The sequence below is a fragment of the Chiloscyllium plagiosum genome, unplaced genomic scaffold (assembly GCF_037043375.1).
Source record: "Chiloscyllium plagiosum isolate Xiang-an unplaced genomic scaffold, Cpla_swu_hap1 HiC_scaffold_13, whole genome shotgun sequence".
NCBI classification, from domain to species: domain Eukaryota; kingdom Metazoa; phylum Chordata; class Chondrichthyes; order Orectolobiformes; family Hemiscylliidae; genus Chiloscyllium; species Chiloscyllium plagiosum.
The window spans coordinates 77,665,000-77,680,640 of record NW_028270151.1 but is presented as its reverse complement, the minus strand read 5'-3'; the positions used below and the strand labels follow the sequence as shown (position 1 = coordinate 77,680,640).

Sequence of the window (15,641 nt, the reverse complement as noted above, 5' to 3'; positions counted from 1 at the left end):
ATAAGACATAAATCTTCTGGGACGATACATATCTCTCCTGCTATCAACTTATCTGAGGCCAGAGAGCTCAATACAGACCAGGGATCAAAAAAAAAGAGATCCTTTATGATCTGTAAACAAGGGGGCTATGGAATTGTTTTTTTTTTCAGATACACGTTAGAATAGTACACACTTCTAAATCACGGAGAGAGGTTGTCAATCGTCATGACTGACCCTGAGCAGGATGGCATGAATTGTTGTATTGGCAGTCAATTGTCACATTAACTCTGATGTGAATGTCTAGGTACCTGGTTCTCAATGGTTGAGAGCATTCTGCTCAGTTCTTCAGCTGTTGAGAGCAATCTTCTGACACTCCCATCACAAGCAATCTGAAAATAAGCACAATTAAAGGTGAATCGATGCTGCTTCTCTTCCCATGTGGACATGTCAATTCAATTGGTAGCCACATCCGGGTCTCATTTTCACTTGAAGTGCCATCATAAGCCTCATGGACAGGTGGTTCCCACTAAACAAGGCGGCGATCCTCAGTGATCATGTGATAATCCTCCATGAGCAAAGAGATAAGATCCTGATAAATACCAACTTCTGTGAACAAATAGCTAACCTCCAGAGATTTTGGAAAATAACATCCAGTGAACAGAGAGACAACCTCTTTGTTATTCTTCTCATTGTTTTTCACTCTTCCATACGATGTAAGCATCACCAGCTAGGCCATTGTTTATCATCAATCTCGAAAGCCCTCAAACAGTTAATGGTGAGCTGCTTCCTTGAAAGGCTGCAAGCTGTGGGGTTTAGGTACTGTGCTGTCATGCAGAGAGAGATCCAAGCTGTTAATCCAGCAACAGTGAACATAGCAATAATATTCCATGTCAGGGTACTCTGTGGCTCAGAGGGAAAGTTGCAGGTAGTGATGCTCCCATGTACCTGCTGCCCTTATCCTTCTAGCTGGTAGAGGTCATAGGTTTGGAAAGTACTGTCAGGGGAGCTTTAATGAGCTGCTGCAGTGCATCTTGTAGTTTGTGCTGCTACAGTGTATGAGTGGTGGAGGGGATACATATTCAAAGCGCTGGATGGGGTTCTTTGCCCTGGATGGTGTCTAGTTTCTCAGGTATTGTTGGGCTTTGTCCAGTGGAGAGTATTTCATCACAGTCCTGACTTGTACCTGGTAGATTGTGGACAGGTTTTGGGGAGAAGGGAGGTGAGTTCCTTGTCACAGAACTTTTTCTCTCTGAACTGCACTTGAAGTCACAGTATTTATATGGCTGGTCCAATTCAGTTTCTTGTCAACAGTAATCCCCAGAATATTGATATTGGGAGATTCAGTAATGGTCATGCCAATGTATCTGAAGAGTCATGAATGGTGCTGAACATTTTGCAATCATCAGCAAACATTCCCACTTCTCACCTTATGGTGGAGGGAAGGTCATTGATGAAGAAACTCAAGATGGTTGGGCCTAGGACACCACCCTGAAGAATTCCTGCATAGACGTCCTCGAATTGAGATGACTGACTTCCAGCAATCATTTTTTGTTGGATAGACTCTTACTGGTGTGCTGAGATTTTTGTCTTTGTCCCATTGATTTGTTTTTCTAGGGTCCCCTCATGCCACATTTGGCAGTATTTGGAATATTTGATTAGCCTTGCACCCGTATCCAACAAAGAATGTGCTGAACTTGGAATGGGTTCCAAAGGAGGTTCACGGGAATGATCCCGGGAATAAAGGGCTTGTCACTTGAGAAGCAGTTGAGGATTCTGGGTCTGTACTCAATGGAGTTTAGAAGGATGAGGGAGGGATCTCATTGGAACTTACAGAATACGGAGAGACCTTGAGAAGATGTTTCCACTAGTAGGAGAGACTAGGCACCAAGCATTCCTGAAGAAGGGCCTGTGCCCGAAACGTCGAATCTCCTGTTCCCTGGATGCTGCCTGACCTGCTGTGCTGTTCCAGCAATAAAGTTTCAACTTTGATCTCCAGCATCTGCAGACCTCACTTTCTCCACCAAGGGTACTGCCTTAGAGTGAATGGACGATCTTTTAGAACTGAGATGAGGAGAAATGTCTTCAACCAGAGGATGATGAATCTATGTAACTCATTGCTGCAGAAATCAAATCATAGAGTGCATTGAAGACTGAGGTAGATAGATCCTTGATGCGTAAAGGGATGAAAATAATAGGGAGAAGGCTGGAGAATGGGGTTGAAAAACATACGATTGAAATGTGGAGCAGACTCTATGGATCAAATGGTCTAATTCTATTCCTATATCTTATGGTCTAAATGCTTCCTTGATATCAAGAACAGTCACTCTCAGCTCACCTCTGCAGAGTGATTTGGGTAAGTTGGGTGAGGGGGCCAATGCATGATGGATGAATTATGACGTGGATAAATACAAGATTATCCACTTTGGTAGCAAAAACAGGAAGACAGATGATCTGAATGGAGAAGGTGCAGGTGCAGTGAGACCTTGGTGTTCTTGTACACCAGTCACTGAAAGTAAGCATTGCAGATGCAATGTGCAGTGAAGAAGGCAAAATGTTACATTGGCTTTCATATTGAGGGGTTTTGAGTACAGGAGCAGGAGGTGTCTTGCTGTAATTGTACAAAGCCTTGGTGAGACTACATCCAGAGTATTATATATAGTTTTGAGGAAGGATGTTTGACTTAGTGCCATCCAGCCATAACAATATTCTGTCTATCACACAAATGCATAATGTGGTACATGATTTTCAGTGTCCGTGTGATGCCGTTGTGAAGGCCATATGTCCAAAACACTGGTCGAATATATCAAATGGCATGCACCTTCAGGTGTTCACAACAAGCTTGGTACTGTTTTATCTAATCAGCCTGTTCTTGCAAAACCACTGACTATCAATGGATATAACTCTGCAATTGGACATTTGCTGGATAATCCTGAATGTGCAAGGCAATCACTGTACGATTGTCAGTCACGCTCACAGTGTGGTGCACTTGAGCGTACTGGAAGTACAGCCCTGTACTTTGCAGACAGAAAGAGCAGGTGTATGCACTGCCCCTGTTTCAACACAACAAAATAGACAAGAGTCATCCACTGGCTCATTTCACTTTGGATTCTTACTCAGAGTCAACTTGCCTGGGAAAAAAAAACAACGCCTAACTATTATTTGTCAATTAATGGTTTCATTCTCCATGACAATTATTCTCCCATAGACCACTTGCCAACTAATCAGCACTCTCTGTCGCATGCATTATAAGTGCTGGTTTGCTCCTTAAATTGGTATTCTTGTGAAATGTCCTGATGAGTGCAACAGGAGGACCTTTGATAAATATGCCGTTTTTCAGCAATACTCAAGTTCTGTACCACTAAATGACCATTTATTCAGAATAAAAGGAAGACTGGGCAGTGTACAGGAGTCTCTGCTGTAATTTTAATGATCATGCAGTTACATTTCATGGATGCATTAGCATCATACCAGAACGGCTGGTGGGGCACTGTACCCATGCAATGGGCAGAAAGTCAGCCATCTCAGTCAGTCAGTCACAAAATCTCCCTCTGCCCCCTCCATTCCATTTCACATTCAATTGGCCCTCTGGTCAGGACACAGCCACTCATTGCACAACCACAGCTCTTCAGGCCCAGCAGTGCCACAACAAGCAGTGGCCAAATCTGGGACTGCAGATAGCCAGGACCAGCAATAATTTGGGCGGTTGTTGGGGGGGGGGGGGGGTCCAAAACGAAAGTGGGTTGATTGACCCCAGTGAGTACAGTCAGGCAGGCACTGATCTGGGATATTCTGAGAACAGTAGGTGGTAGATGGGTTTGGGGCGAGGGTGAGGGGAGGAGGAGATGGGGGATCCCTGTTGGCCATGGTGTGTCAAAGTAGGTTGGAAACTCCCAGGTCACCCAGTCATGAGTCAGCACACTGAAAGAAATGCAAAAGGAGAAAGCTGGGGAACAGAAACTCTCACAGTAGAGACATTGTGTCACGCAGCAGCACACGGCTGTGACTGTTTGATGCTAAATGAGACGGCGAGATATTAGGTTCCCAGACAGGCTGCTCTACAGACTCATTATAGATGGAATTGCATGCTCCCATTGGCAGCAGCATGTCCAGGGAAGCCTTTATTGGCAGTCTGCCCAGCAACAGCGACATGTAACACACAAACACACACACAAAGGCCTGATAAAAGGTTCTCAACAGAACTGAAGTAAGCTGAATGCCTCACAGAGCCAATTGGTGGCAATCGTCAGGAAAGATTCACACTAACACTGAAAGCTGCTTGCTGCTGACATGTGAGCTAAACAAAGTAGACCAGGAGAGAAAGATGCAGCCAAAATAATGCTGAAAAGTAGGCTGCTATCTGGCACTTCCTTGCTCACAATCCTTGGCAGTTGTCCTTTCTGAGTGCCAGCTGCGGGTCAGTGAGTAGCATGCCTGCTTCTGAACCAGATAGACATGGGACCCCAGTCTCATTGCAAATGCTTCAGTGTGAAATCCTGGCTGACCACTCCAGGACAGCACTGACTGAGTGTTGTATGTTCTTGCAGAAGGGCTTATGCCTGAGATGTCAACTCTCCTGCTCCTCGGACGCTGCCTGACCTGCTGTGCTTTTCCAGCGCCACCCTGTTCAACTCCTGCTCTCCAGCACCTGCAGTCCTCACTCTCTCCTAGGGGCTGTCCTTCTGATGAGGCCTTAAGCTGAGGTCTCATGTGCCAGCTCACAAAGACACCCCACAAAAATACTTCCTTTCGGGGTGGCAAGGTCCTGGTCAATTTTGATGCCGCAGCCAACATCACCAAGAACGGATGGTTTGCAATTTCTTGGATCTTGATGTGCGCAATTTGGTTGCGACATTTCCTACCATGACCACGCTTAAAACAAAACTACTTGATGAAGTGCATTGGAACATTATGTACTTGCGAAAGGTGCTGAATAAATGCAGGTCTTCCCTCGGCAATTCTCATACACCTAGTTCTCCATTTCTCTAACCAAACTCCAACTCTAACCGAACCACAGCTGCCTTGCTGGGCTGGCGGGTTGGTAACTGAATTTTGCTAATGTTAAACTCAAACCCACAAACCAGCAAACTCCAGCACTTTAGATCCATAATGGGTTGGCTGTTCTCAGCTGAAAAGGGCTTGGCTTGGGATCCTGACTTATCCTTTATTAGGGGTAGAGGTCAGAGGGGTGGGGAGGGAAAAGAGGTCAGAGTATACTGTCTTGTATATTAAAAATTCACTGAAAAAAAAAGACCAAGCAGGAACAGTCAGCAGCCCTGTTTGCAAATCAGTAGCCAAAAAGTGACTGGCCTTAGGAGCGGTAATAATTAAAGAAAAATCCTTCACAGGTTTTTGAGTGTCTCACTGGACATTACTGTAAGGACTGAACACCCTGCTGAGACTGCAAGACAATCTTTCACTATTAATGACGACTTTCCCCAGAGATACTTTTACTGAAACTCTTGCCATTGATTACGGGGCACCAAAAGGAGAATGACACACAAACCCTTTACAGCTAAGCTGCAGCAAGATTAAAACAAGAGATTAATTTTTTTTAAAAAAAGAGAGAGTTTTATTTGAAGCTACAGCCACAGCAGGAAGTGCTGAAAGGTGCTTCACACAATTTCTATGACAAAGTGAAATGGGTCAATAAGAACAACTTCTGAGGAAAACTTAAGGAAGTTGAATTTCCTCCTTTTACAAAAACCTTAGCAACCTTGTGTTGATGTGAGTGAAAGATTCTGAAGGGAATTAATAAAAATGGATCCAGGCAACCTGTTCATGGTGATAAGTGAAAAATGTCAACATTAAATGTCCAAAGGTACTGTACTGAGGAAGCAATAACCTGGTAAATCACAGGATTAAAACAAAAACCCACTGAGTCAATGATAGGGAGTTAGCACAGGAGATGGAAAGCTTAGTTAATGAGATGGATTTTTACAAGGGTTCTGGAGAGAGAGAAAGAGAGAACGTGAGAGATTGAAGCAGCAGATTACAGAAAGTACAGCCAAATACATAACTCAAAGTTAGTCATCAATAGCAAAGAGAACACACAGGACTTTAAGATTTAGGAGATTGCAGAGGTCGAGCTGGTGGGACTTTGGAGGGATTTGAAGATTTTTCACTCAAAGTGTTTGAGGGGCAGGTAGTCAGAGTAAACAGTGTTATTCATTGATGAGATGTAGCTGGTCAAGCCTATATTTATTCCCTGTCCCTATGTACACTAGAGAAAGTGGTGGTGAGCTGCTGATTTGGGCCACTGGAATTAATTTGGTTTGGTCGACCCACAATGAAATTGTGAGGAAGGGGATTCCTGGATTTTGACCTCTCAACACGAAAGGAGCAGTGATGCATTTCCAAGTCAGGCTGGTGAGTGACTTGGAAGGCAACTGCAGGTGGTGATGTTCCCATGTATCTGCTCCACTTGTCCTTCTAGATGCAAGTGGTCATATGTTTGGAAGGTGCATTTCTGCAATGCATCTTGAAGATAGTATACTGAGTGCAGTGATGGAGGGATTGAATATTTATGGACATGGTGCCAATCAAGCGAACTATTTTGACCTGATTGCTGTCAAGCTGAGAGTGTTGATGAAGCTGCATTCATCTAGGCAAGTGGGGAGTATTCCATCATACTGCTAACGTATGCCTTGTAGATGGTGGACAGACCTTGAGGACTCTGATCTGCTCTTGTAGCTGTTGTATTTATATGGCTACTTCAGATTCTGGTCAATGGTAACCTCCAGGATACTGGTGTTGGAGGAATTCAGCAATAGTAATGTCATTGAATGTCAAGTGGTGATGGTTAGGTTGACCATCTCCAATAAGAGACATTGTCTAGCATTTGTGATGAACGAACGTCACTTGCCACTTGTCAGCCCAAGCTTTAACATTGTCCAGGTCTTTGTATATTTGGACATGAATGCCTTAATCTGAGGCATCACGATTGGTGCTAAACATTATTTGCTGATGATTGCAGAATCCCCATCTCTGACCTGATGATGAAAGGCAAGTTATTGATGAAGCAGCTGAAGATGGTTGGGCCTAGGAACATTACAAGGGGAACTCTTGCAGAGATGTCCTGGAGCTGAGATGGCTGACTTCCAAAAACTTCAATCCATCTTCCTATATTCCAGGTATAACCCCAAAGAGCAGATAGTTTGCCCCCAACACCCATTGGTTCCAGTTTTGCTTGGGCTCCATGAGGCCACACTTGGCTGAATGCAGTCTTAATGTCAAGGTCTGTCACTTTGAGCTCACCTCTGAAATTCAGCATTTTTGTCCCTGTTTAAACCAAAGCTGTAATGGCAGAATGCAAACTGGGCATCACTGAGCAAATGATGCTTGATATCAACTCGCCATCCCCAATCTGCTCATGAGCAATTTGGGATGAACCACAAATATTAGCCTGACCAATGTTTCATTCATGGAATTAGAGAAGAATTACAAACAAAGATAAGGAATGAGTGATCTGGTGTGAAGTTGAGATGGAGGTGTGGAGCTGATCTATCAAAAATTCTCCATTGACAAGACAACAGTTTGAAACAGCAGCGACTGTAGTGGGTTAAGGATGGGTTTGAATGCCAATGTGTGATGTTGTGCAGATGACAAGCCCTGGCATGCCCCAGCAAACATCTCAGGGGTACAGTTAATCTGTCTCATGACGGGTTGGCTTTGAGAACTCTGGTTGAACAAACAGAAACACCTGCCTCGCGAGAAATCATCCTCAAAGAAAAACATTTCCTGTTTTCCATCACCTGCATGTGGAATCCAACTAGTCTACAAATAACAAAAAGGCCCAATCTCACTGAAAAAAAATAACTTGTTTTTATTTGTGGTACCTTATTAAAATCATCCAAACGTCTCAAAGTGATGGATTCATGTTGAATTACTCTGAAGTGTAGATGCATTGCAAAATAGTGAATACACAGTAGATGAGAAAGGGCTAATACTTTATATCTTGTTGAAATTAGAGAAGGGCTCTTTCCGGGCTGGTGGCATACCAGCTGGACCAATGGGCTGTGCATGTGTATGTCCATGCCCAAGACTAGACGGGTGCACTTGACACTTTGGATCAGCAAAATGAACGTGAAATGACTTCACTGCATGGCATTCTGTACCCTCCATGGCACTGGCATCACTCGCTGCTGGAGGACTGACTCCATTGATCCATCTGACAACACGGTCCCACATTATAATAATGACTTACACTTTAATAAGGACCTCAACTGGCTGTAAAATTCTTTGTGACTTCAGTAGTTATGAAAGGTACTCCAGAAATGCAAGTCTTTCTTTTTGTTGAAGCAGCATGATGCTTTGACTCAGAGAAGATGCAAAAATGTCCATGGGGGAGGTTTGTAAAAGAAAAAAACCCTTTGAATTAGATCATGAAACCAAACGAAACCTACCCAGCAGCTATAAAACACGAGGCATGTTTGTTGCTGTGTCTGATATCAAATCGCTCCGGATCCCAGCAGAAATGGAGGCCCTTAGGGCATTTTAACTCTCGCTATTTCTGTGCAGTTGAACTCAGTGGGGAGTACAAGTTTCAGTGTTTGCGACAAATGAAACATGGCTAGGTGTTTGCCTCAAATTGATTGGCTTGTGGTGTTACCATAACGAGAAGTGGAACAAAGCGAGAGAGAGACAGAGAGTGTGGAACTGTGAATCATTTGACTTGTGACGCACATGCAACCCAAATGGGCCTGTGCACTGTGTTTTGGCAAGATTCTCCTTTCTGCCGAGACAAAATAAGGAACATTCCCAAAATATATCCTAAAGGTAGGACAAGAACAGGATGCAGATGGGGATTCTCCTTTTCAGGTATCTCTCACTGCATGTGCTTTCCTCTAGCACAAAGCTTTAAAAGATCCACTTGTTAAATTTGTGTTTCAATATGTCTAAATACTCCGGTCAATTTTTATCAAAACGGACCAAAAGGTACATCAGCCTTTTTGTCATGTCAAAAGATAAACCTTACATTAGGAGCCCGTATTAGAACCAGTCCATGTGACTGCCCTTCAATAGAATATTGGGCAGATTTTAACCCTCGCTGGTCAAGTAATAACAGGCAAGCACTTTTGAAGGGCTAAATGGGCAAACACTGAAACTGTTTTGTATTTTCTTAACATCTGTAAGCATCACTTTAACGCTCCCAAACCCTGTTTGGCATTAAATTTGACATTAATTGTTTAGCAAGCCCCATGAAGTGTGTGCATTGCACTGGTACCTGATTTTGCACGCTCCCTCCAGGGGCTGGCTGGTTGTCAAGCAGACTCTGGGATGCCTCCAGTGCCGACATTGTCTGGATTAGCTCACTGAAATACAAATGTAAGTAATGAGACAGTGGTTCACAGGAGGCAATACATTCACACTGTGCGACAATTTTCCATCAACCCTTCAGTTAAATCAAACGTAAAACAGAAGAAAAATAAAAACTGATCGTCTGAAGTCACACAGCAGTGAAGAACATGAGAGGGATGTGCAGACAAACTCAGCCCCATGAGTGCAGTGTCCAGTAATGTGAACGTCAGACACTATTTAATTCAGAGTCACAGAGCTGCAGTGGGTAAAAGTTACTCGACAGGGCAGTGATTAGCAATACAAGCTCTAGATCTAATGCTTGATGTGAGCCAAGTTACTTACTTTGGCTGGAAGTGTGTCCGAAACAATTCAGTTGATTGTCCAATAGTTGAGAAGTGTGGTGCTGGAAAAACACAGCAGGCCAGGCAGCATCCGAGGAGCAGGAGAATCGACGTTTCGGGCATAAGCCCTTCTTCAGGATTCCTGAAGAAGGGCTTATGCCCGAAACGTCGATTCTCCTGCTCCTCGGATGCTGCCTGGCCTGCTGTGTTTTTCCAGCATCACACTTCTCAACTCTGGCCTCCAGCATCTGCAGTCCTCACTTTCTCCTAATTGTCCAATAGCCAATTAGATTCCTGCAGCAGCCAGTCATGCTGGCAACATAGGATACTAGATGAGGACTGAAGTACAAGTGCTGCAATGAAGCTCAGCGTAAGCTGGAAGAACACCACCTTGTTTTCCACTCTACAGCCTTCCGTACTCAATATTGAGTTCAACAATTTTAGGGCTGGAGGCATCTTGTCCTATGTCCTTACCCGAACCCCCACACACCAGGCCTTGTTATCACCCAGTCTCGATCACAAACAACCCTTTGTGAGCCACTAACAGACCCCATTTGTAGCTATTCATTTTCCCAGGCGAATTGTTTTCCACTCCTTTGTCCAAGTGTTCTTCTCTCTCTTTGAGCTCCATCTCCAACTATCGTTTACTCCTTACCTCCTCTCCATACCCTATCTTCTGCAATAAAAAAAAAGCTTTTTACTAGCTACCATCAGTTATGAGGAAGGATCACTGGACCCAAAACGTTAGCTCCGATTTCTCTCTACAGATGCTGCCAGACCTGTTGAGCTTTTCCAGCAACTTCTGTTTTTGTTACTGAGCTATAAGAGAATGGTTCTCTCTCACCAGCAGAAGCCTGACTCCAATGACAGTCAGCTCCTTCAACAGTGTAAATGTGAAGCGATTAAAACCCCATTGTGCAAACAAATATATACAATTGAGGAGTGGTTAACTAATTGTTCCAATACTGCAAACTGGTTTTTGGGAAACCCTTTCACTCTTTTCTCCTAAACAGGATGAAGCAATAATAATAAAAATTTGCAGAAAGCAAAGCAGAGACACAAATAAACACAAGACCGGAGATGTGGAAAGCTTCAGATCTTTAACCAATTTTGTTTTCAAGCTCCCTAACCTTTGCCTTCTGTCCCTAAACTCTCATCTTGTTGCTGCCAGATATTGGTCTCTGAAGTGATTCAGTTCATGATTTTTGTGAATGGTTTGCTCTGGGCTGTGTCTCTCTTACCTTTATTAACACCATGCTTAGTTCCCTCTTTTATTCCCAATGCTTACTTTCTCCACAGTAACTAATTCCCCACAAAGATCAGATTTTGTCCATGGTCCAAATCCTTCTCCAATATCTAGACAACTTCTCCTAACCCTGGCCTTACAGTGTACAAAGGAAAGCTTGTCTAGCAACTGACCATTAACCATTTAACCTTTGTCTTGTAACCCATTCCTCCCAGGATAGTTTTCCTGGATGTTTCTCTCCTTTTATCAATTTGACTTTGAACATTGGTCTCCTGAAAGCTCGTAAACTTGACCATCAGATATAATTTTCCTCCTCAATACACTTTCACTGGTTATAAAAAAAACCAAGGATGATCACATATCTGCTCCAACTCAGTCTTTCCCAAAGTCTCAAAACTAGGGACTTCTGTCTTCCCGGCCTTCTGTATAATCACATTTTTTAAAACTCACTTTTGATGACTGAGCTACTTACTCAATTTCTCTCGGGTTCCTCCCCACTCCTTACTTCAACCACTGCCAACTCTGGCCCATACTCTCAGGAATTGAACTTGGGGAATTCGTGCCCTTATGACTGAGGAAGAAAGGGCAGTGCCTCTATCCACAAGCTGTCAAGGGAGCCGGCACAGGATGACTCAACAAGAGCAGCATTCTGAAGGCCACTGACAAGCCGCTCTGATCGAGTGAACTGGCATGTTCTCCTGATATTGACCGCAGGTCACAGCCACACTGTGTGAACAACTGGCACAGTGGCTAGCACTGCTGCCTCACAGCGCCAGAGACCTGCGTTCAATTCCCGCCTCAGGCGACTGACTGTGTGGAGTTTGCACATTCTCCCCGTGTCTGCATGGGTTTCCTCCGGGTGCTCCAGTTCCCTCCCACAGTCCAAAAATGTGCAGGTTAGGTGAATTGGCCATGCTAAATTGCCCGTAGTGTTAGGTGTAGGGGGGTGGGTTGCGCTTCGGCAGGTCAGTGTGGACTTGTTGGGCCGAAAGGCCTGTTTCCACACCGTAAGTAATCTAAATCTAAACTTGGAAATCTGCAGCTGAGGTGGGGAAGAATGGAAATGACTTTATGATAACCACACAGCACTGAGTATTCAAGGCTCAGTGCAACTAAGTCAAAGGTCAGATGCCAAAAGAAGTAAAGAAAGTGTTTCATGATCCAGAACTGCTGGTGACTTGATTTGCAATAGGAGTGCAGTTAAAGGGGATCCACACTGCAGCAAAGAATTGCACCGTCTGAAATACTTCATCCAGATAGAGCAGAAATTTACCAGCATCATCAGTACTTAGCATTCAGGTTTATATTTGGAGCTAGGAATTGGATGCATGAATCCTATGAAAGGTAATTTTACTCTGTATGACTGCTCCTAGGACTGTTTAATGGGACAGGGCGGAGGGAAATTTACTCTATTGAGCCTGTGACTGCTCGCGGATCATTTGATTTACCAGTTTAGATGGAGATTTGCAACACATCTAAATCATGTTATTCACTAACTCATGTACTTAGAGACAACTTTATTTTGTAGTTAATCTGTGTTGCTCCCAAGCTGAAAATATTTGATGGGAAATGCAACACGAGAATATATCTAATGCAGTTTGTACCTGCCCTAGGTATGGTTCGCAGAGCAATAGAAGGAATTTCACTTTGCATCTCGGCTGTCTGTCATTTCGAGAATGACCTTTACTCAGAGTTGAGAGTTTCTGCCAGGGGTCTGCATGTGACTAAACAGGCTGTTTGCCTGCACTCGATCTACTGGCTCATGGGGCAGAACATCCCATGAGGTGCTGGGACCCAGAGAACAGGATCTGCCTCCTTACCTTTCCTCTTGGTCACTAAGCTGCCTCATCATTAAGGCTTTTGGACTTGAAGCACGCTGCAGCTTGACAGGCAGTTGCTGCCATTTCGAACAATTTGCCAAAACTCCAGTCAATGCTGCTGTGTTTCAAGGATGGCCTCAGAGGGGCCTTTGAAGTGTGTGCTTTGTCCTCCCCAAGGTTGACCATTTCCAAAGTTGAGAAAGCAGGACCTGCTGAGAAAATGCTTTTCTGGCATCGCGCCTGTCGATTAGTTGACTTTGAAATTGTAGCTGATTAAATAGTTGACTGTTTGCATCTTACATATACTTGACTTGAAAGTGTTTGATGGGACTGTGGCCCAAGCCTGTTATCCCCACCTTGGGATTGTTTAATGGGACAAAATAGCAGAGGTTTTACTCTGTATCAAACTAACTCATGCTGTAACTGGCTTGGCAGTGCTGATGTGACAGTGTAGAAGGAGCTTTACTTTGTATCAAATTTACTATGTATCTCATTATAATGATATTCTTTTAATACCAACTAGAAGTGTTCTATTCAGTCAAATAGAAAGAGGCCCTCTTGTTGCACAACGGTTAGTGCCCTTACCCTTGGACTGGGAGGCCCGAGTTCACGTGTAAAAACATCTCTGAATAGGTCGATTAGAAAAAAAGGGTCAATATAAATTAGTTGTGGTGAGAATGCAGATAGTGAAAATACATAACAAGTGTCGCAAGCAAGTTGCAGATCACTGAGCAGAATTTATAAAAAGGTATGGGCAAGGTGTAGAAGGTTCAGATGTTGTTGAGCCTAACAGCAGGTGCCGAGCACAGACCTACCTGCTAAGGCCTTTGGTTAGTAAACTCAGCAAGAGCCGCAGCTGCCACATGTCCACTGATGAGGAGTTTATGTGTTCAGCATCTTTGAGCACATCCTGCTCAATGTAGTCACAAAGAGCCTTATAAAATCCTTGTGGAGCCCTGCAGTTAAAGAGAAAGAATCAGTAATTGCAGTCCCCATACACTGCTATCATAGGGTAAAAGTAGTCCTTCGCCAATGGGTCATGCTTCCTTTATCTAGGCATTGGCCAGTGACCTGAAAGTAGATGTTTGTGCGACTGAACTAGAAGTGCAGTGGTGTGCCACAGGGATCAGTGCTCGTTCCATTATTTCTTGTAATATTCAGAGATGGTTTAGGAGAGAATGTGGGGGCAAGGGGGAATGAAAAGTAATTTTGTGAATGACACAAAGATTAGCCAGGTTGTTGATAGTGAGGACACAAACAGTTTGGGCAGATCAATAGCAAATGGAATCTAACCCTGATAACTGTAAGGTGACACACTTTTGAAGAAAGAATAAGACAAGAGAATAATCAAATGAATGGAAGGAGTCTAGGAAACTCAAAGGAACACAGGGATCTTGGGATGCTTGTCCACAGATCCCTGAAGATTGCAGGACAGATTACTGAGATAGTTAAGTGGTATACAGGACACTTTCCTTTATCACTCATGACATAGATTATAAAATGAGGGAGGTGATATTGGAGCTATACAGGACTCTGGTTAGGCCGCAGCTGGAGTACTGTGTGCAGTTCTGGTCGCCGCATTATATGAAGGATGTGATGGCACTGGATGGGTTGCAGAGGAAATGCACCAGGATGTTGCCTGGGATGCAGCAGTTTAGCTATGGGGAGGCTGGATACATCTGGGTTGTTTTCTTTACAGCGGAGAAGGGTGGGAGGGACAGGGACTCCTCGTAGAGGTCTATAAGATAAGGAGGGGCATGGACAGGGTGGATAGGAACCAGCTGTTTCCCTTAGTTGAAGGGTCAATAACAAGGGGCCATCATTTGAAAGTATAAGATAAGAGATTTCCAGGGGCTTTGAGGAAATTTTTTTTTACCCAAAGTGTGGTGAGGGTCTAGGAGGGTAGTTCAGACAGGAAGCCTCATGACCTTTAGAAAGTTCTTGGATGACCTCTGAATATCAGAGTGGCCATGCAAAGTGCACAGCCCTTTGGAACCTGGTCAGGGGAACTACCCTGTAAAGCCTGTGGTACAGTGTACCCACTTCTCCCCATCCCTGCTGAACCGAGCCAGTGGGGGAGGGACTTGCAGTGCCTTGGAAGAAGTTGTCGAATTAAACCGTGATGATGGTAACTGAGACGGAGAGACCGGGGTGAGGGAGTGAGACACACAGACAGAGAGACACAGAGCTAGGTTTGGGAGTAAATTATTGTGGGGAGTTGGGGGGTGGGGGGGAGGAGCGGTGAAGAGATAAGTGGCGAACCAGGTGTGATGGGAGTGACTCACAGCGGTGAACATAAATTGAGAAGGGTCCAGATGCACGAGAGTCAGGCCTCTTCCAAACCCCGTTCCCATACCCCAGGATTGTTAGAATAACCCCCAGCGTAAACCTCCCAAACAGAGTCTGACATGTATTCAGTTACTGTGCCAAAATGGCGCTGTCCACTTGTTCAAGGCGCCGTGCGAGTATCTCAGTGACCAGGGACCTGCTGGCATCATTGTGAATCTTCGCAGTGGAATCAACAACATTGGCAGCTCCTGGAAAGTAGAGGGAGCAGGATTCAGGATCAGTTCCATCTAGTTAATATCCAACAAACTTGGTCTTGAGGTGACTAACACAGACACAGTCACCTAAAGGACAAATAGAAGTCACCTCTGGTGCATCAGTGGTAGCCAGATGTGAGCTGCATGTGCATAGCGCAGGTCGGGGTAGGGGGCGACACTGAGTTCAGAACCCCTTCCATTCCCATGACAGAGACAAAGAAAGAGATAGACATAGTCCCTGACCCTGGGATCTCTGAAGCTCACACCGAGTGCAAAATGCCAAACCCCTTCCACTACCATTCCCATCACAGCCCAGTAAGTCTCACCCAACTAATTTCAAATTAATCAGGTAAAGCTTCCACAGACCTGGCCCCATGCATTTTGACACTGACTAATGTCAGCAGGAGCTATGGGG

At 44.4% G+C, this 15,641-nt stretch overlaps 1 protein-coding gene across 2 annotated transcripts in view; it reads right to left on the bottom strand.

Moving 5' to 3' along the window:
- inpp5d (inositol polyphosphate-5-phosphatase D) overlaps window positions 1–15,641 on the bottom strand; it is a 113,825-nt gene that overhangs the window by 61,173 nt on the left and 37,011 nt on the right. For both annotated transcript variants that reach the window (XM_087993773.1, XM_043701883.2), the window contains exons 4-7: window positions 15,106–15,220; window positions 13,499–13,639; window positions 9,203–9,290; window positions 288–368 (exon numbers count right to left, since the gene is read on the bottom strand). In XM_087993773.1, the coding sequence (XP_087849899.1) occupies window positions 288–368; window positions 9,203–9,290; window positions 13,499–13,639; window positions 15,106–15,220 (425 nt within the window). The remainder of the gene's footprint in view (window positions 1–287; window positions 369–9,202; window positions 9,291–13,498; window positions 13,640–15,105; window positions 15,221–15,641) is intronic.